The 22274-nt window shown below is 42.1% G+C and overlaps 1 protein-coding gene across 1 annotated transcript in view; it reads right to left on the bottom strand.

Moving 5' to 3' along the window:
• SLC7A9 (solute carrier family 7 member 9) overlaps positions 1-21644 on the bottom strand; it is a 31223-nt gene extending 9579 nt beyond the window's left edge. Inside the window, exons 1-9 of the mRNA XM_032231189.1 lie at positions 21378-21644; positions 16301-16441; positions 11667-11814; positions 9812-10054; positions 8878-9003; positions 7329-7428; positions 5994-6038; positions 4594-4717; positions 2306-2409 (exon numbers count right to left, since the gene is read on the bottom strand). Coding sequence (XP_032087080.1) covers positions 2306-2409; positions 4594-4717; positions 5994-6038; positions 7329-7428; positions 8878-9003; positions 9812-10054; positions 11667-11814; positions 16301-16399 — 989 coding nt within the window. The 5' untranslated portion in view covers positions 16400-16441; positions 21378-21644. The remainder of the gene's footprint in view (positions 1-2305; positions 2410-4593; positions 4718-5993; positions 6039-7328; positions 7429-8877; positions 9004-9811; positions 10055-11666; positions 11815-16300; positions 16442-21377) is intronic.
• Between the last annotated feature and the right edge of the window lie 630 nt (positions 21645-22274).

The following is a 22274-nucleotide window of genomic DNA, read 5'->3' as shown; positions in this document are numbered from 1 at the left end:
ATATATATGGAGATATATATATATATATATATATATATATATATATATATATATATATATATATATATATATGGATATATATATATATGGATATATATATATATATATATATATACACACATATATATACATATATATATGTATATGGATATATATATATATATATATATATATATATATATATATATATGGATAGATAGATAGATAGATAGATAGATAGATAGATAGATAGATAGATAGATAGATATAGAGATAGGTATAGAGATAGATAGATAGATAGATAAGATAGATAGATAGATAGATGATAGATATAGAGATAGATAGATAGATAGATAGATAGATAGATAGATAGAAAGATAGATGATAGATAGAGATAGAGATAGATAGAGATAGATAGATAGATAGATAGATAGATAGATAGATAGATAGATAGATATAGGATAGATAGATAGATAGATAGATGATAGATAGATAGATAGATAGATAGATAGATAGATAGATAGATAGATAGATAGAGATAGATAGATAGATAGATATAGAGATAGGTATAGAGATAGATAGATGATAGATAGATAGATAGATAGATAGATAGATAGATAGATATAGAGATAGATAGAAAGATAGATAGATAGATAGATAGATAGATAGATAGATAGATAGATAGATAGATAGATAGATAGATAGATAGATAGATAGATAGATGATAGATAGATGGAGATAGAGATATAACCCAAGACACCATTTGCCATCATGGATGAGTTTTCACCGTCAGCCTGATAGAAAATAGTTCTTGTGTTGTGTTTGGATTGCAGATTTTTTTTTAAAAAAAAGAAGCACCGATGAATGAAATAGATCCAGACTGGAAAAAGCCAGGAATATTTCAAATTCATCATTTTTAGATTTTACCTTGTAAATTACAGCTTTTTATATTTTCCAAGGCCTCACCTGATGACAGAACGGATTAGCTTCTGCAGTCTGTTTTGACAGCATATTTAGTGTCTTCAAAGCAACGGTATGCATTTCGAGCTAAGTAGCTGTTGTGGCCCAGCAGAGGCCAGCAGAGCTGGCAGCAGATTCAGACAGTGAGGAGGTTGGAGAGGAACATGGGCCAGTCCTGGAGTCTGGGGAAGACTCTGATGAGGGCTCTGGGTCGGAGGCAGAGAAGGGGACAGAGCCCTATGCCAGTTATCAGCTGCCTACAGAGTCAGACATCAGTGAGGCAGACAAACAGCTGGAGCCTGTTCCCAGTGTGCGCATGCGCAGAGGTGCCAGACGAAGGGAACAACTAAGGAACAAGGGTCGACTTAGGAGTAAGGCCACAGGTGGATGGTGAATGGTCCCTCCCATAGGGAATAAAAGAGGAGTGAAAGGGGAGTGGAGTTTGCAGGAGTTAATTAGTTCGATTAATTGGCTGGTGACTCTCCGAGACTCCTCTGCAGATATTGGCCTCCAAGCCAGATAAGATCTGTGACTGTAAATCCTCCCTGGAAAGACTTTGCTGGATATGAATGAGCAGAATTCACAGTCAATTAATAAAAGGATTTTTTTGTCAGGACAAGACGTTTGCTTCACGTTCTTGGGAAGCCTCAGTCACAACAATGTCTTCAAAGTAACGGCATGAGTTTCGAGCTAAGAAGCAAGGCTTACAGGGCGGGGCATAACCTTTTCCTAGGGGGTCACAGCAAGATCGACAGCAGTTTACAATTTCCGCGACACCTCATTTTAAAGCCCATAAAAAACTGAATTGAATGAGTTATTAAATGTTAAATTTGCTTTAAGAATGGCTGGAAAATTCGATTCGGAAGAACAAAGGATCATTGACAGAATAAAATGCATTGCCTTTCGAGAGGCTCGCGATGCTGGAGCCAGATCTCAATTCGCCAGATCTCAATCCGGCAGAGAACATTGGGGCCATAATTAAGGATGAAGTGGAAGCTCTGATGATTCAGGAGCAAGGTCAAAATTGATATTCGGTTGAAACTTTGAGAATGAATTTGGAAACTGTGTTGAAAAATCTGGAAAATCGAACGGAACTGTTTGAAGATTTGTTGTGTTCTTATCCACCTCGTTTGAATGCTGTTCGAAGGGCTAATGGTGGTCATACTGACTATTAAATCGTGTCAATAAACTCAGTTTTTGATGGGCTTTCGAATGGTGTATGAATTATTTGTGTTGTTATTACAAGTGTTGCTGTGACCCCCTAGGAAAAGGTTATGCCCCGCCCTGTACTTATTGCTTTCATTGGTCATGAAAAATACAGTGACTCGATTATTAAAACATCTGACTAGGCTGTTCTGAGTTTTACCTGCCAGACGTGAAGCAAGTCCCATTGGCTGCCCCCAGGGCTGAAAGCGCCACAAAAAGTGGAACAATCCAAGAAGCGGGATAAAGGACTCGATCCCCGAATGTCTGCAGGGACGGAAGGGAAAAAGCACATCGCTTTAAAATGTGAAGCTCACCAGGCTGGCTGCAGAAAAAGGATGCTGTAAATTGCAAGGTTTTTGGAAAAAAATCAATCTGTGAAATCCTTTTCCAGCCTCTCAACAGGTTTTGTTTTCTTTTTTTCCAATGAGGTCCAGAGGTGTCTTCTTTACAGGTTGTCCTCAATTTACGACTGCAACGGTGGCCAAAGTTTTTGTTGCTAAGTGAAGACAGTTGTGAATTCCCCTCCCCGCCCCAACCCGTTTTGCCATCTTTCTTGCCACCATTGTTAAGTGGATCACTGCAGTTGTGCAGTTAGCAACCTGGTCGTTAAGTGAATCTGGCTTCCCCCGTTAACACTGCGGTCGCAAAAGGGGATTCCCATGACCTCAGGGCACTGCAACCGTCCTAATTAGGAGCCAGTTTCCAAGCATCTCCATTTTGATCACGTGACCATCGGGATGCTTCAATGCCGTAAATGTGAAAAAATGGTCATGTCACCTTTTTCAGTGCCGTTGTAACATTGAGTGCTCCCTAAATGAGCTGTTATAAGACGAGGACTATCTGTACTAAAGCATTGCCCCCAAACAGCCCCTTCATAGCAGTGGTGGATTTCAAAAAATTTTCGAACCTACTCTGTGGGCGTGGCCTCCTTTGTGGGAGTGGCTTGCCGGCCATGTGACCTGGTGGGAGTGGCTTGTCGGCCATGTGTTTTCTCTCTCTCTCTCTCTCTCTCTCTCTCTCTCTCTCTCTCTCTCTCCTTCCTTCCTTTTGTGTCTCTGTCCCTTTTTCCTTTTTCCTTTCATCTCTCTCATTTTTTCTTTCTTTTTTCTTTTTTTCTTTCTTTCTCTCTCTCTCTCTCTCTCTCTCTCTCTCTCTCTCTCTCTGTGTGTGTGTGTGTGTGTGTGTGTCAGGGGTGGGTTTCAAAATTTTTTGCAACCTCTTCTGTAGGTATGGCCTGCTTTCCGGGTCCACTGGTGGAACCTCTTCTAACCGGTTCGGTAGATTTGACGAACCTGTTCTACCAAACTCGTGCAAACTGGCAGAAACCTACCTCTGCTTCATAGGTTCTCCAGATGATCAGATGCCCAGCCCTTGGATATAAATATAAGCTATTATGGTATATTTGATCAAGTTTGTTTCCCCAAAAGAATTGCTTTTGGAGAATCCACACAATTCAGTTCGAATGTGTGCACATGTTATATCTCGCCCATAAAGAATCACAGCTACACAACAGATAGCTATGAAGACTACAACCTGCCTTCCATTGAGGACCTGTACACTGCAGGAGTCAAAAAGAGGGCTGTGAAAATATCTACAGATCCCTCGCATCCTGGACGAAAATTGTTTCAACTCCTACCCTCAAAACGATGCTATAGGGCACTGCACACCAGAACAGCTAGACAAAAGAACAGTTTTCCCCTGAATGCCATCATTCTGCTAAACAAATAATTCCCTCACCACTGTCAAACCATTCATTAAGGCTGTATTACTATTACTATTAGTCTTCTCATCGTTCCTATCACACATCTCCTCCCACTTATGACTGCTGGACTGTAAATTTGTTGCTTGTAGTATCCTTACGATTTATATTGATTGTTTCCTAGTATGATTTGATTGCTTATTTGTACCCTATGACTATCATTAAGTGTTGTACATTATGATTCATGACGAATGTATCTTGTCTTTTATGTACACTTGAGAGCATCTGCACCAAAGACAAATTCCTTGTTTGTCTAATCACACTTGGCCAATAAAGAATTCTTTTCTATTCTCTATATTCTATTCTATTCTATTCCCATTTCCCTATTCTGTTCTGTTCTATTCCATTCCATTCTTTCCTATTCTATTCTATTCTATTCTATACTATATTATTCTATTCTCTATATTCTATTCCATTCCATTCTTTCCTATTCTATTCTCTATATTCTATTCCATTCCATTCTTTCCTATTCTACTCAGTTCTGTTCCATTCCATTTCTCCATTCCATTCCATTCTTTCCTATTCTATTCTATTTTCTATTCCATTTGATTCTGCTCTACTCTACTCTAACCTACTCTACTCTAACCTAACCTACCCTACCTCTATTCTATTCTATTCTATTCTATTCTACAATTTTTTTCTTTTTTTATAAAGAATTTTTGGTCCGTGCAATTCCGTATGATACTTACCACTGCAACCGCTTGAGACTGCAAAAGTTCTGTGGCTGTCATGGCGGTGAAATAAGAAACATTGATCAGAATATAACACACCGTGACCAGAGGGATTCCAATTATTATAGCGAGTGGTAGATTTCTAAATAATGGGAAAATACGTGGCATTAATTCATGTGTACATGAAAGCTTGTTAGTCAAACAACTCCATATGTGTGCAGCTGAACAAACACTATTTATAAAGAAAAGGAACTTGGTTTATAGATAATGCTCTCTACCGCCTAGTGAACTTGATAAGGTTTGTTCTTTAGATGTTGCTCAAATATTGCTATTACAGAAAAGGCGTTCCTACTTCATTCCTACTTCACGTTTTCATACCCTCAAAGATTATTGATTTAGCCACTCCAGGAATTCCAAAGATACCATCTTCTAATCTTTGATGGGCTGAGTTATTCATCAATTTATTAATTTTATTAATTTTCATTCAAAGTAATTCATATTCATACTTTTTATTAATTCCAAAGTAGAGCCGAGGTGGCGCAGTGTTTACATGCAGCACTGCAGGCTACTTCAGCTGACTCCAGTTCTGCAGTTCGGCTGTTCAAATCTCACCAGCTCAGGGTTGACTCAGCCTTCCATCCTTCCGAGGTGGGTAAAATGAGGACCCGGATTGTTGTTCGGGGCGATATGCTGACTCTGTAAACCGCTTAGAGAGGGCTGAAAGCCCTATGAAGCAGTATATAAGTCTAACTGCTATTGCTATTGCTAGTAAGTTGGGTTTACCCAATTCAAAAGATACGTCAAGTCACTTAAGGCAGTCCTCAGATTCTTGCAGATAGCAATAGCAACATCATTAGTACTTATATACCTCTTCACGGTGCTTTACAGCCCTCTCTATGCAGTTTACAGAGTAAGCCTATTGCCCTCAACAATCTGGGTCCTCATTTTACCCACCTCGGAAGGATGGATGGCTGAGTCAACCTTGAGCTGGTCAGGATCGAACTGCTGGCAGTGGGCAGAGTCAGCCTGCAATACTTCATTCTAACCACTGCGCTCTTTGATTCAGACTATACAGATTTATTGTAATAAAAAAGAGGTTGGACCACAGAATGTTCACACTGGCTGTGTGGCCCACCTTGCATTTATTTATTTCCTCAATGCCCTACATGACATGCAACTTATTTGACCGGCTCAAGGTTGTCTCAGCCCTCCCTCTTTCCGAGGTCAGTAAAATGAGGACCCAGATTATTTGGGGCAATTTGCTGACTCTGTAAACCGCTTAGAGTGGGCTGTAAAGTCCTATAAAGCATTATCTAAGTCTAAGTGCTACTGCTGTTATTTCAAAACAGGATGGAAATGTCCATTTTTCAATTCCTGCTGTTATCCAAATAAAATGCTGTTGCTCTCTCCCATCTTACCTGTAAGGATTTTTAAGCTCTTCTGTGATATAATTAAGCTGATTCCTGGAAGAAAAGAAACACCAATAGTTACTTGGTCCAAACTGCAGTCCTAAGTTATGCAAATTTGGAAGGAAACCTTTACTGAATCTGTTGGGAGTTAATAAACCACTGAAGACTATAAAGTTAAGTGTTGATAATGGCCACAGCCTTCAAGTATCCAGCCAGCTGGAAATGCCCTCTTAAACCTCTATCTATGATGGTCAACCAGTAGGAAACCCATGTTCAAGATATAGTTTCCCCTAGCATTATTTCCTCCGATATTGGTGTAAACCTGTATTTTTTGTACAGGACACATTTTCCCCCTTCCCAGGCTGAAGGAGTGAACAAATCCGATGTTAGGACTCCCAGACTTTTACGTAGGTTCTACGTCAGGTATCCTGATAAGCCTTGGATTTGATAGGGGTGATGTCTTTTCTGAAGGAGCACCAGATGTCAGCCTCTGCTTTGCTTGCTTGCTATTGGCTGCCATAGAAACGGGGAGGGTGGGGGCATGGTATTTGGGAAGGGAATAGTATGGTCCTGGCCCCTGGCCATCATCTTCTAAGGCTTTTTCAGAAGCCATCGCAGAGGTGGGTTCCTACCAGTTTGCACCTATTCGGTGGAACCGGTTCGTCAAATCTACCGAACCGGTTAGAAGAGGTTCCACCAGTGAACCCGGAAAGTAGGCCACACCTACAGAAGAGGTTCCAAATTTTTTTGAAACCCACCACTGGTCCTTGGATATGATTATTCTACACTATCATGCTCATATTTATAAAACTCAGTGCCTCTGTGAAAGGTAAGGATGACTACTGCATTTGTGGTGCAATCAGAACATTGCCTGTGTTGAAGTTGTTTTAATGCAAACCAAAGATGCCTTTTTAAAAACAAGTTTACATCATATTCCTATGCATGCCAGTGCTATGTGTGAGGTAATTTAAGATGGTTCTGACAAATGTCGTCGGCATCTTCATATCCGGTCACATGGGTGGCAAGCCACTCCCATCCAGTCACATGGGTGGCAAGCCACTCCCACAAAGGAGGCCACACCCACAGAGTAGGTTCGAACAATTTTTGAAACCCACCACTGAGCCATTGGACCATAGCAGCCATTCCCAGCTGAAACTTGAGATTCTGTAGCTACCTGGGTTTAGTCTGTCTAAAGGAGAAAGGAGTTTCACCTTGATTGCTCATCTCTACAAAACATCAAAACATGTAAAATCACTTCAACTGCTGTTGTTTTCAGGCGCAAATGCTTCAGAATTATCTACCAGTGGGAATTAATTGGAAATGAGCAAAATGTAAATAGGTTACCATCCATCATAGGCCCAGAGTCCGCTGTAAAATGCCAGGCTTATGCCTCCCACGGAAATTGAGGAACTGTCAAAAGAATTGTTAAAATTTTTTGTGTTTCCTGAAAAACAAAACGAATCCCACATGAATACGACATGCAGCGGGAGACTTGAAGAGTGGCTGTCCAGTCTCTTTAGAAACCTTGTGAGATATTAAAACCCAATTTTTATGCTTACAGTTCAAAAGACAAAGTCTGGTTCCCAATTCAAAAGTTTTATTGCAAAGAAATTGAAAAAGCGGTTGCAAGCGCGGCCTCCCAGCCTCTTCCCTGTGGCTTGAGTACAAGGAACGCAAGGACAGATTTCAAGTAATACAATTTACCCGTTTCTACTCATCATGCGTGACGCCTAAGAAGAAGCCCTCCCCATTTCCAAAATCATTCTTTGAGGTTAATTCACATTTCAAGAGGACAACATGACTTTTCCTGCAGAACACCTCTTTTTTTTTATCTGTGCTTCTTTTGTTATTTCAATTTAGGTGGCGGTGTTACCATCTCACCAATTGGTGTGCTTGTCTATATTTCAATGGCAAAGGATTTTTAGCAAGTCATCCTGTACTGACTTTACTGCAGAGGTGGGTTCCTACCAGTTTACACCTATTCGGTAGAACCGGTTCATCAAATCTACCGAACCGGTTAGAAGAGGTTCCACCAGTGGACCCGGAAAGCAGGCCACACCTACAGAAGAGGTTCCTTTTGAACTTTTTTGAAACCCACCACTGGTCCTTGGATATGATTATTCTATACTATCATGCTCATATTTATTAAACTCAGTGTCTCTGTGAAAGGTAAGGATGACTACTGCGTTTGTGGTGCAATCAGAACATTGCGTGTGTTGAAGTTGTTTTAACACAAACCAAAGATGCCTTTCAAAAAACAAGTTTACATCGTATTCTTATGCATGCCAGTGCTGTGTGTGAGGTAATTTAAGGTGGTTCTGACAAGTGTCGTCGGCATCTTCATATCTGGTCACATGGGCGGCAAGCCACTCCCATCCGGTCACATGGGTGGCAAGCCACTCCCACAAAGGAGGCCACACCCACAAAGTAGGTTCAAACAATTTTTGAAACCCACCACTGCTTTACTGCTTATATTTGTGCTTAAATTTACAATCAAGAAAAACAGCGCCAAGAGTCCCACACCTTTGTGTTACATTTTACACTTTATATGAAAGAGTAACTTATTATTTATTTCCTTCAACCTCCAGTGATGAAGCACCCACAATACGCCGGACAGGTTGCAGGAATTGGATATGGCCACTCTAGAGTGGGGGATAGGACTAGGGGGGTGGCATGTATTCCAGTGTTCCAGTATTTGAGGGGCTATCACAAAGAAGAGGGAGTCATTTAGGGGATTATTTCCACTTAGCATTCCCCAGATCTACTGGATTTCTACTCCAAAAATTCCCCATGAGTATCCCAAGCTTAGAATCCTGCATTTTGCAGACATTCTCCGTCTGGTTTCTGACAACATAAGGGTGTTTATGTTTCTTTATAAGCGACCAGAACATACCTTTGGCCAGGAGAACGATGCCACTTACAACGATAATGATGACAATCACCATTTTAGTAGCAGTTAAAATGTTCTGAAGGTAGCTCGTCCATTTCACACTCAGTGAATTCAGGACTGTAATGCTCACTGCAGGACAAAGAAAGAGCGACAAAATAGTTAAAACCTTGGTTTTTCCTCGCTTTTAGTTTTCAGCTTAGTCTGAAAATGTAGATGCGGACAGAGAAGACATGTAGGGTTCAATCACTGTTTCGTTTGTGGCCTTTTATAGGGGGTTCAGAGGTCAACATCCTCTTTCATTAAAAACCTTCCCGGGTTTTTCCATCGTTCTTCTATATTTATTTTTCTAACCACAAAATATTCTTTAAGGAAGAGAAGTATGATGTCGAGATCTTTCCAGAAGTGGCCACTAAAATTGTAAAAAGGACAGCAGGGTAAAATTATTGCATTCAGCTCATTGTTCATAGATTTTCTTTACTGTGGAGGGAAATCAATCTAAAAACATCTCTCTCTCTCTCTCTCTCTCTCTCTCTCTCTCTCTCTCTCTCTCTCTCTCTCTCTCTCTCTCTATCCATCCATCCATCCATCATCCATCATTCATCCAAAAAACATCCATCCATCCATCCATCCATCCATCCTCCATCAATCATCCAAAAAACATCTCTCTCTCTCTCTCTCTCTCTTTCTATCCATCCATCCATCCATCCATCCATCCATCCATCATCCATTATTCATCCAAAAAACATCTATCTATCTATCTATCTATCTATCTATCTATCTATCTATCTATCTATCTATCCATCCATCCATCCATCCATCCATCCATCCATCCATCCAAAAATATCAATCTCATGGTTGCCCTCAATGGTTCTCCTCCAGATCTACTTCTGCTTCCATCTCTAACTTGATTTCCCTCCTTTAAAGGCCAAAGACTCACCCAGGGCTGCTATAGCCAGGCACTTAACGACCACCACGGGAGGGTCACATCCTGGGTAAAATGGAGCTGAGACATACTCTGCGAAACTCAGGCAGATAATGGCGAAGGCGCTGGGCTTGATGACCATGAGACTGGACCAGGAAAACAAGAAGGCAGGGATGGGCCCGAAGGCTTCCAACAGGTAAGGGTATTCTGCTCCGGATTTGGGGATCATAGTGCCCAGTTCAGCAAAACATAGAGCCCCTGAAAGTGGAGTTTCAGCATTAATGAGCCGTGGTGGCACAGTGGTGAGAGTGCAGTACTGCAGGCTACTTCTGCTGACTGCCGGTTGCCTGCAATTTGGCAGATCAAATCTCAACCAGGCTCAAGGTTGACTCAGTCTTCCATCCTTCCAAGGTAGGTAAAATGAGGAGCCAGATTGTTGGGGGCAAGAGGCTGACCCTGTAAACCGCTGTAAAGAGAGTGCTATAAAGCACTGTGAAGCAATATATAAGTCTACGTCCTATTGTTATTCCTTCCTTCCTCCCTTCCCTTCCCCTCCTTTCCTCCCTCCCAGTGGCTAGAATGAAGTATTGCAGGCTAATTCTGCCCAGTGCTAGGAGTTCGAACGTGACCAACTGGCTCAAGGTTGACTCAACCTTCCATCCTTCCAAGGTGGGTAAAATGGGGACCCAAATTGTTGGGGGTAAGATGCTGACTCTGTAAACAGAGAGGGCTATAAAGCACTGTCAAGCTGTATATAAGTCTAAGTGCTATTGCTATTAATACTGATGGTCAGACCTGTCTTAACTACGGCTTCTAAATAAAAACGACCCTTCATTTGTTGAGAAAGATGTCATTTACTAGAAATTAAGTTATTTTTTAACCATACCCCGAAGAAACCTGCAGACGATGAGCAGAATGTCAGCAGAAGTTTCCCCCTGGCTAACCTGCCACTGTAACCACTGCACCCTACCGCCAGAAAAGTAAGCAGCGCTCTCTTGATTGAGCAGAGCAAGACTTGCAGCAGAGAAACAGGCACCAAAAGAGGAATCAAAGAGGTGAGTGTGATAAGCCATCTTTCCATAACCCCTTCAGCAATCCCTGAAGCTTGTGTTCTGACTTAGGCTTCCCCAAATAGCGTAAGGCAGAGTCCTGACAAAACCCCTTTTATTCAACGAATGTGAATTCCTCTGTTGGCCTGGTAAACACTCTTTCAAAGGAGTATTTGTGACTACAGACCTTATCTATCTTGGAAAGCTGCCATGTAAATATTTTCCAAATGAGGTGCTGTGCAAGGAAAGACTGGGCACAGAGTCTTTGAGATTCACGGACAGATCTCCACACTCCTGAAACGAATCTAACAACCGAACAAACAAATTGTTTCCTGCAAAAGCCCACTCCCCTTTTGCTCCTCTTTTATTTCTTATGGGAGGGGCTATTCACCATCTACTGTGACTTTACTCCCAAGTTGACCCTGATTTCTGAGTTGTTTTTTTCTTCTGGTAGCTCTGCGCATGCACAAACTGGGAACAGGCTCCAGCTGTTCCTCTGCCTCACTGCTGTCTAGCTCCGTAGGCACCTGATCACTGCCACACAGCCTTGGCCCCCTCTCTGCCTCCAACGCAGAGCCCTCGTCTGAGCCTTCCCCAGTCCCCAGGACTGGCCCATGCTCGTCCCCAACCTCCTCACTGTCTGACTTTGCTGCCAGCTCTGCTGGCCAGTGGTGAGCCACAACAGGTTGGGGGAGAGGCAGCAAATGTCAAATTTGTATTCCGTCAGAACAGAGCAATAGGATGTGAAAAAGAAACTTGGCTTGGCTTTCTGTAAAAAAAAAAGAAATAAAAAGAAATGGAGAGCACAAGAAATGGCTTACCTAAGGTGGCCAACACTCCGCAAGCTGCCCAAATAACCAAGCACGGTCCGATCGCTCCAGCATTAGCCAGAACGGCTTTTGGAGAAATAAAAATCCCTGAACCTATCACGGTTCCAACAATGACACAGATTCCACTGATCAGACCCACCTAAGGAATCAAGTGGGGAGGGAGAGGGAAAGCAAACAGATTTGAGATGGTTCATTTATTTTTAGATTCACAACGGGTGATTGTTTGTATGATGATATTTACATGATGTCACCAGAAGTGGACCTACGGGGTAATAGGTAAACCATCAGTCAGATGGAAACGAGTAGAGTAATCAATTATTTCGCATCCCTGTGAATCTTACACACTTGCAACTTTGATCTACAATGCAATACATGGGACACCATTAAGCAAGAAGCGTGACCCCATGAACCATGTTCCTCCAGGCCTTCCTGTCCTCTCTCCCATCCTCTGGAGTCCATTTAAGCTCAGACCTACTGCTTCAGTGACTCCTAGACTTCTCAATCTAGGAAGCTCGTTTTGACTTCAGCCAATCAATGGGTATCTGGCGTGGTAAGATACGGAGGATTTTGTACAGATGTTGGCACCATGCTAATCCGTCCTCTAGCTCAGTTGTCGTGGCACGACAAAACCGCGGTCCACTAAAGCGCGCCCGATTAAAGCGCGTACCTGACGTCATCAGCAGCACGACAAATACGACCGCGGAGAAAAAAGGGCGCTTTAAAAAGCGCTTTTAAAGCAAGCCGATTCACGTAAAGGTAAGGGTTAGGTTTAGGGTTAGGGTTAGGTTAAGGGTTAGGGTTAGGTTTAGGGTTACGTTAAGCATTAGGGTTAGGTTTAGGGTCAGGTTAAGGGTTAGCGTTAGGTTTAGCGTTAGGTTAAGGGTTAGGTTTAGGGTTAGGTTTAGGGTTAGGTTAAGGGTTAGGTTTAGGTTAGGTTTAGGGTTAGGTTTGGGGGGTTAGGGTAAGGTTTTCGCGTTAATTTTAACTTTACCGCTCACAGTGTGATGTTTTTGTCGCGCTGTGATGACGTCAGGTACGCGCTTTCGTCGAGTGCGCTTTAGTCTACCGTGGTTTTGTGGTGGAACCCTCAGTTGTAACTCCCTAGTTACAAATCTGAGTGCAAAGTCTTAAGGTCCTGTTTTGGATGAGATATCTTTAACAGCCTTTTCCTCCAAATTTGACGGGTAGCTCATGAGCTTTCCTACCAGAGGAGGACCGGTGAGGTTTCTTAAGATCGATGATTCTGCACCGCCATGTTTCAGGAGTGATTTTTGTAATAGAGAGCTTTATACTTTTCATCCACTTCACATCTAGATTTGTTTTGGGGAGGAATGAACTTGGCCAGTTATAAGAGGCCAATCCAACTTCCTGCCAATCTAAATTAAAGCATTGAACATTCATTGATAATATGGCTGCTATAACTAGAAGTGATCTGGAAGCATTTCATTGGCTTGTGTAGAAAGAAAACCTTGCTTTTAGATGTATCTTTGGCCTGATCTAATAAAACTCTTTATCTACTTCAAACTAAATGGTTCCAAAAGAGCTTTTCTAATCTTTTTTGTTCCCGATGTGTTGACATATCTGGATGGATTCTCAGTTGTCAGAAACAGTGAGTGGGAATTCTGAAGGAATCTTCTCCAGAAGGTTTTTAGCCTTCTAACATAATCAAGATTCTCTAAGTTCATGATGGCAAACCTATGGCACACGTATGCCAGAAGTGGCACGCAGAGCCATCTCTCCGAGCATGCCAACCATCGTCCGTGGCTCTTCCGGGTTCCAGTACGCACATGTGCAGCTGTTAGCTGGTCTTCGCATGTGCTAGAAACTGAAAGACTACGTGACTGGTGTACATGCACACTCCGAAAACTGGAAGCTCAGCTTCCCAGTGCGCGCATGCCCACTGGGAAACTGCTCTTCTGGTTTCCAGCGCACTCCTGTGTGCACACTCCCGTTTTGACACTCGGTGCCGAAAAGGTTTGTCAACCAATCTTTTTGAACCTAAACATTCAAAAAGAAAAGCAAATCCATTCCATATTTCCAGGGTCAAAGAAATGGTTAGCTAATTCACCTTCAACCAAATTTGTTTCTGCTGGTAAAATAGATCAGTTCTTTCCTATTTTTCTTAGGACCAACTATTCATGTATTGTTTCCAATCTTAAAATTCTGTTCTTTATCTAACTCTGTCTGATACCCAAGCCCACCAAATAATTAGACAGCAAAAACACATGCATAAATCAGGCTCCTCTCCCTTTCAACAGTACAAATTAGCAGCTTGGGCTACGATGCAAACATTAACCCGGCATTCCAGGGCCAAGAAGATTTTTTTAAAGTTCTTGTGAACTTTGTTAAGCTATTCTTCAATCACTGTTCTACTAATTAATGTGTTAACGCGGACCGGGGGAGGACATGCTTGGCTTGCTCTTTTGGCACTATAGAAATGAAATGTTCACCTTGTACGTTCACTTGGATTCAAAGTGTGATTTCTCGTTTCAGATATGATGTGAATCAAAATGCTGGCATTACAGGCAGGGAGAAAGGAGTTACTGTTTTGGTTGTAAGTGTAATTAATTGTAATTTAATAAATTTATATGCCGCCCAATCCCGTAGGACTCCGGGTGGCTTACAAAAACAAGACTAAAAGATAAAAATAGGGAGAAAGGAAACAAATTTAAAAGCAACGCACCATACACTCCATCTAGGTGGGCCTGGACCTCGTTCGTGAGGTCAACAGCCCCAGGCCTGCCGGAATAGCCAGGTTTTAGTGGCTTTTCGGAAGGCCGAGAGAGTGGGAAGGGTACGGATCTCTACGGGTAGATCGTTCCACAGGGCCAGAGCAGCTACAGAGAAGGCCCTCCCCCGAGGGGTCGCCAGCCGGCATTGTCCGGTCGACGGCACCCGGAGAAGACCCAACCTGTGAGATCTTATCGGCCGTTGGGAGGTATGTGGCAGGAGGCGGTCTCGCAGATATCCAGGTCCTAGGCCATGTAGGGCTTTAAAGGTGATGACCAGCACCTTGAAGCGCGTTCGGAGACCGATAGGAAGCCAGTGCAGCTCGCAGAGGATAGGTGTGACATGGGTGTATCTAGGTACACCTGATATCGCTCGCGTGGCTGCATTCTGGACCAACTGTAGTCTCCGAACACTTTTCAGGGGCAGCCCCATGTTGTCCTCCCAAGGAGGCTTAACAAAAGTGGGTAAGGGTTGTCACTTTTCAGGATGCATCTGGATGACCAGACAATATGACTAGGATGAGCCTATGGTATAACTCAACAAAGCTCTTGTGGTCACATAGCTTCCTGATCACTGTAATTGATCCTCTTTGCTTGCCTCCTCCTTCTGTACCACACCTCCTGGAAAGATCTTAAGCCTCTTCCTGGTTTTTGGGGGTCTAATTTGAACCTCAGGTGGGAAAGTGCTATACCTGGAATCTCTCATTGTTATGAAAGATCATATTATCTGCTAAATCAATAAAGGAGAAATGGTACCTTCAATTGGGTGCAGTTCAAGGTGCTGGTTGTCACCTTTAAAGCCCTTCATGGCTTGGGACCAGGTTATTTGAGGGACCTTCTCTTGCTGGTCATATCTACCTGACTCATCAGAGCAGGAAGGCAGGGAATGCTGTGGGTCCCATCCCCCAGGGAGATACACCTGGTGGGATCCAGAAGAAGGACCTTCTCTGTGGTGGCTCCCTCTCTCTGGATCATCATCCCCCCAGAGATTAGAACAGCCCCCACTCTGACACTCTTCCGGAAGGCGCTGAAGACTTGGTTCTGTCAGCGGGCCTGGGGAACCCAAAATGGGATGGAGTCCGTTAAATTGTTTGTGTGATCTGCTGTCGCCGGGGCAGGGGGTGGGGGTGATTTTATTACATTATATTAATTTATTTGAATCTTTTTATTAGTTTTATTGGTTTAAATGAGGTTTTATATTCTGCAAGCCGCCTTGAGTCGCCATGGGCGAATAGACCGGCAAATATAAATTCAGTAAATAAACAGTGTTGCATGCAAGGAGAAAAATTTAACTAGATCTGTAAACTACTTGCGAGGTGAGCCACCAAATCGTACATCTAAGGCAGTCGTGGGTTTCAAAAATTGTTCGAACCTACTCTGTGGGTGTGGCCTCCTTTGTGGGAGTGTCTTGCCGCCCATGTGACCAGATGGGCGTGTCTTGCTGCCCATGTGACCGGATATGAAGATGCCTACGACACTTGTCAGAGCCACTTTAAATCACCTCACACACAGCACTGGCATGCATAAGAATATGATGCAAACTTGTTTTTTAAAAGGCATCTTTGGTTTACGTTAAAACAACTTCAACACATGCAATATTCTGATTGCACCACAAACGCACTAGTCATCCTTACCTTTCACAGAGGCACTGAGTTTTATAAATATGAGCATGATAGTGTAGAATAATCCTATCCAAGGACCAGTGGTGGGTTTCAAAAAAATTTGGAACCTCTTCTGTAGGTGTGGCCTGCTTTCCGGGTCCACTGGTGGGACCTCTTCTAACCGGTTCGGTAGATTTGATGAACCGGTTCTACCGAATAAGTGTGAACTGGTAGGAACCCACCTCTGATCTAAGGATATTTAATTGTTTAAAAAATTATATTATACAAATCTTGCCTCTTTCTGTAAGCTTGTGGATTTGGGTTTCGTGCTTGTAACAGAGACATCATCAAGACCCTGGTTTCCATTTGGTTTTCTGTGTCTTGCAGTCCCCATCACCTTTCTGAGTGTTGACAAACCTGCCAATATTAGCAATCTCTGCAAACAACACAAAAGTTAACGATAATTATATTAATACCAAATGTTATCTAGAGGCTACATTATAATTCATTTGCTCCCTCCAGTCTTTTGCTAAGTAATTATCAGCAGACGGATGAAATATAGCAGTTACAAACTCCAAATTCACCAGGATCGGGAAGCACTTTTGATAAGTCATCCTTTTCAAATAATAATTCAGAAGGTCTGTGAAACTGAGTGAAATTGTCTCCCATTCAGACCCAGGGCAGAAAATGCTTTCATCACTCTGAAATTAATCGTCTCATCGTTCCTCTCACCCATCTCCTTCCACTTATGACTGTACGACTGTACAAGCTTTATTGCTTGTATCCTTACGATTTATATTTATTGCTTCCTAGTACAGTGACGTGCGGTGAGATTTATGGCTGATGAGGCAAAAAGAAAGAAAGCGGCTTTTGGCCGCCCTGCTGCTATTTCTGACATAGAGGGGTCCCGCCTTTATGTCGGACATAGTGGCAGGGCGGCTTTTGCCCGCTTTCAAGAAAGCTTTCTTGAAAGCGGCTTTTGCCCACTTTCTTGAAAGGAGGCAAAAGCCGCCCTGCCGCTATGTCCGACATAGAGGCATCCCGCTCTGTGTTGGACATAGCGCCGGGGTGGCCAAAAGCCGCTTTCTAGAAAGAAAGAAAGTGCCAGCCTACCAGCAGAGGTGGGTAAAAGACCCGCCTCTGCTGGCGGGCTGCCCCGAGACAGAGAAAGAAAGCTGGTGGGCTGCCCTCCCTGCCTCTCCTACCCCCTTCCCTCTGAGTGAAGAAAAGCGCACACACACACACACACACACACAAACACTTTACTTACAATTACTTACAAATTACATTAATTTTGAATTCCTCCCCCTCCCTCCGACCCACATACCTTTTCCAGCTGTGTCACATTCACAGAGAATTTCAACTCTGCTCTTGTCCGCCATGATGAAAATGTAAAAAGGTAAAAGGAAAAAGGCAAGAGCTGCTGAGGTCAGGCTGGGTTAGCTGCTGCCAGAGTCCCCAATGGATGACTCTGCTTAACTGTTTTAAAAAGCCTCTAAAAAAAGCCCTCTACAGGAGGAGGCGAGAGAACCACATGCTTCATCTACATAAGGAATTGTTTGGCTTTTAACCCTTAACTCTGCTCGAGTGATCATAAAGTCAGACTAAATGAGGCACGTGGTTCTCCCACCTCCTCCTGCAGAGGGCACTTTTTTAGAGGCTTTTTTAAACAGTTAAGCACTAAGCAGAGTCATCCACTGTGACTCTGGCAGCAACTAGCTCAGCCTGACCTCAGCTCTTGCTTTTTTCCTTTTACATTCTTTTCTTTTCATGATGACAGTGGTGAGGGTCTGCCTCCCCTGCTCCCCTGACAGCACATCACTGTCCTAGTATGATTTGATTGCTTATTTGTACCTATCACTAAGAGTTGTACCTTATGATTCTTGATGAATGTAGCGCGTTTCCCCGAAAATAAGACAGGATTTTATTTTCTTTTGACCCCCTGACATAAGCACGTGGTCTTATTTTCGGGGAGGTTTTATTATTTTTGAGGTGCAGGAGGCAGCGAGCATGGTCACCTCATGGCTGCTGCTGTGTTGCGATATTTTCGGGGAAGGATTATTTTCGGGGGGAGGGATTATTTTAGCGCATGCGCTCAAAAGCCTGATTGGGCTTATTATCCAGGGAGGTCTTATTTTTGAGGAAACAGGGTATAGTTTTCTTTTTATGTACATTGAGAGCATCTGAAATTCCTTGTGTGTCCAATCACACTTGGCCAATAAAGAATTCTATGTATATCTATATAGAAATGTTTCTGTACAGAAATTTCACTTAGCAACAGTAATTTGGGGCTCAATTGTGGTTGTGAGGACTACCTGTATTAAAGCCCAATAAAACAGAGCCTTGTTCTCTACCCCCAGCCCCACCCTGCATTACTTTACCTGCTAAGCTGGCTGGCAAAAAGGAGCAAAAATGAAAGATCCTGATAAAACAAACTCAAAAATATTGGTTAGGCTCTTAATCTCTATACCAGAAAATTGTCCGGCAAAATCTGAACTCCTTTTATCATAATTTATTACTTAAACGTGCTTCAGGAAAGATTTTCAATAATGTGAACTGTGTGAGCACAATTCCATACATCACAAAGATCAGCGTGTGAACTTTGGAATGGCAATTTGCTGTTTCTTTCTTGAGGACAAGACATGACTCATAGAAAAGATCTCATAAGATGAGAAGAAAATTGGCCATAAAACAGTTTATTGCGGCTAATGGTTGCTGCTTATTGGATAATTTACAAGAAAGTGTTCACCTGATTATTTTATTTTGTTGGGGTTTTTTCTTTTATGTTGTAAATTTTTATGGATGTTTTTATGTTTTAATCTGTATGGTATACTTTCTATTAAAAAAACTTGGTAGGTTTTAAAAAAAATCTATTCTACTCAGCAGAGATCAGAAGTCATAAGCATTGAAATGTCAAATGTCAAAATCTACATTTTAGGAAGGAATGTGACATTTTATGAAGCCCTTTTGGCTTTATCAAGCCTGGGGCTCAGCAAAGAGAATTGTTTTACATAGATGGAAGGAACTGTGTGCTCCTTGCGTTAAGGAATGAATTCAAGGTTTATGCCCTTTTAAAAAATGTCTTTATGTTCCAAAGATGACAAGATGGAACAGTTTGTTCCTAATATGGCCAAGATTCTATTTCAAGCTTAAGGACAGAACTAATTTTACATTATTTGGATCTTATTTTTTTCCTCTTTCCCTAAGTTCTCCTTATTTCCTCCACTTTAGTCCTATATATATGTGCTGTCTTACTATATTATCATTGATGCTTTGCTCTTCTTGAGCAGTGCCACAGAATATAATCCTGGAAATTTCTTTCTTTCTTTCTTTCCTTCCTTCCTTCCTTCCTTCCTTCTTTCCTCTTTCTTTCTTTCTTTCTTTCTTTCTTTATTTCTTTCTTTCTTTCTTTCTTTCTTTCTTTCTTTTGTACCCCACCACAATCCATGCAATCAAGATTAACTGGGAATCTCTTGCCATAGAATATAAATGGACCATACTTGAGCATTCACAATGCAAACAGCCATACTTGAAAAATAATGGGCACCTTTGGCAATTCATTAAAGCAGCCAAATCTGCTTTGAGAATCCTTTGTTGCTTCTGGAAATGCACATAGCTGCTTTAATGAGCCACTGAGAGAGGTTCAACATTCATAGTTCAAAGCAACTTTTTAGAGCTGAATCCAAAACTTTTGTCCATGTGCTTTCGTGGAAATCTGACATGAAAACAGCAGGGAATCTTTGTGCCAATTTTCAGTTGTCACCAAATATTGGACACTCAAGTGGCTCAGGTGGGACTTTCAAAGCCTAAAAGATTTTTGCTCCAGTCTCCAACAATTTCTTCAGTGACAGGTGAATATTAATCTTAAAATAGGTGATTTCGAAGCCAGGGTAAGTAGGAAGGTTTTGGATGGAGGGAAATTTACTGTAACTTATTAGGGAAAAATATGTAAAAAATATGTAGAGGGGGAAAAAACTATGAGAAAATTGTAAATTCTGGACATTATTGTTTCAAATATGACCATAACAGTTTCCTCATTATCCAACACATTTTCCATGACAAATGGATTATTTCATCACCATCACTCCACACACCCACAATCTAACACAAATATTTATGGGTTTTAATATTTAACTTACTTGAGTTTTTCTGAATACATCCTTTGCCAAAAATGTGGGGCTTTTCTTTTTTGTTTTGCTTTACTGTGGTTTTCCCCCCAGTTCGTTATATTTTGTACTGATTATCCAAAACAAATTTCTGTTTGTTTTTAATTTGTAGTTTCATCATCAGAAGTGCCTTATCTGCACTCTAAATAGAGAGATCAACATCTTAAAATGCTCATCAAGAAGATTATGTGTAGATATAGGAAGTCCTTGACTTACAACAGTTCATTTAGTGACTGTTCAAAGTTATGACGGCACTGGGAAAAGTGACTTATGACCATTTTTTCCCATTTACAGCTGTTGCAGTCTCCCCATAGCCACGTGATCAAAATTCAATTGGCAACTGACTCATATTTATGACGGATGCATCATCCCAGAATTATATGATCCCCTTGTGTGACCTTCTGACAAGCAAAGTCAGTGGGGAAGCCAGATTCACTGAACCACCAGGTTACTAACTGCAGTGATTCACTTAACAACCGTGGCAAGAAAGGCAAATAAAATAGGGCAACATTCACTTAACAACTGCCTCACTTAGCAACGTAAATGCTGGGCTCAATGATGGTCGTAAGCCAAGGACTTTCTGTGTATCTACTAGAAGATGTGGTGGCTCAGTGGCTAAGACTGAGATTGTCGATCAGAAAGGTTGGCAGTTCGGCGGTTCGAATCCCCAGTGCTGCATAACAGAGTGAGCTCCCATTACTTGTTCCAATCTAGCAGTTCGAAAGCACGTAAAAAATCCAGGTAGAAAAATAGGAACCACCTTTGGTGGGAAGGGAACAGCCTTCCGTGCGCCTTCGGCATTTAGTCATGCCGGCCACATGATCACGGAGATGTCTTTGGACAGCGCTGGCTCTTTGGCTTTGAAACAGAGATGAGCACCGCCCCCTAGAGTTGGGAACGACTGGCACATATGTGCAAGGCGAAGCTTTACCTTTACTGGAAGATGCATGGTTCTTATTCCTGAAGAAGAGTTCAGAGCGTTGAAGTTCTATATATTTCCTCCCACCTTTTGAATGGCACAGGTAGAAATTTAACCACAAAGTTCCAAGACAATCCCAAAATATCTTAATTTCTTTTATACATGTAATAAGTCTGTTATTTTTTTTAAAAAAATTACTCTGCGCTTTGATCACAATTCGGAGGTTGTTAAAGACGGCTCATAACTAATCCCCCGTCCTTCAGCAGGGAATTAAGAATGTCACTTACTGTGTTCGGTCTGTCATCCAAAGTTTCCTCCAACAGGTACTTCCCTTCCCTTCTTCCTCAAGTGCTTTTCCTTGCAAATTCAGCGTTCAAGAATATCCACGGCTGCAAAAAAAAGGAGAGTGGGAAATTGCAGTGGCTACTTAAGCTCAGAGGTTATAAAAAAAAAAGGATAATAATTAAACCAGCGTGCTTGCAAGAAACATTAAGGGCCCCAATTAATTCATGTTGAGCTGTGTGCGCGTGTGAGTGTGTTGGGTGGATTTAACAGCCGGCCAGGGAAGAAGACGGAGGAGGAGGAGGAGGAGGAGGAGGAGGAGGAGGAGGAGGAGGAGGAGGAGGAGGAAGAAGAAGAAGAAGAAGAAGAAGAAGAAGAAGAAGAAGAAGAAAGAAAGAAGAGACAGATATTTGTCCAGAATGATATAGGGTTTCCCACCTGAGCAAGGATTGGGCTAAAAGAGCTCCAAGATCCCTTCCAACCTTGGAAGGAGGAGGAGGAGGAGGAGAAGAAGAAGAAGAAAGAAGAAGAAGAAGAAGAAGAAGAAGAAGAAGAAGAAGAAGAAGAAGAAGAAGAAGAAGAAGAAAGAGACAATATTTGCCCAGAATGATATAGGGTCTCCCACTTGAGCAAGGGTTGGGCTAAAAGACCTCCAAGGTCCCTTCCAACCTTGGGAGGAGGAGGAGGAGGAGGGGAAGGGGAAGAAGAAGAAGAAGAAGAAGAAGAAGAAGAAGAAGAAGAAGAAGAAGAAGAAGAAAGGGAAGGAGGTGTGCAAATGGAACGAAAGAATGCGATAGTGCAGCTGGCGTATCACTGGAGGCGCCAGTAAATTGCAGGTTGCCATGACTATATAAAAGATCAAAGTCATGCAGGCTTCATTAGAGAAAACAAACAAACACGAA

The sequence above is a fragment of the Thamnophis elegans genome, chromosome 14 (assembly GCF_009769535.1).
Source record: "Thamnophis elegans isolate rThaEle1 chromosome 14, rThaEle1.pri, whole genome shotgun sequence".
In the NCBI taxonomy this organism is placed as follows: Eukaryota; Metazoa; Chordata; class Lepidosauria; order Squamata; family Colubridae; genus Thamnophis; species Thamnophis elegans.
The sequence above is the reverse complement of the archived record's forward strand: the minus strand, read 5'-3'. Positions and strand labels throughout refer to the sequence as shown.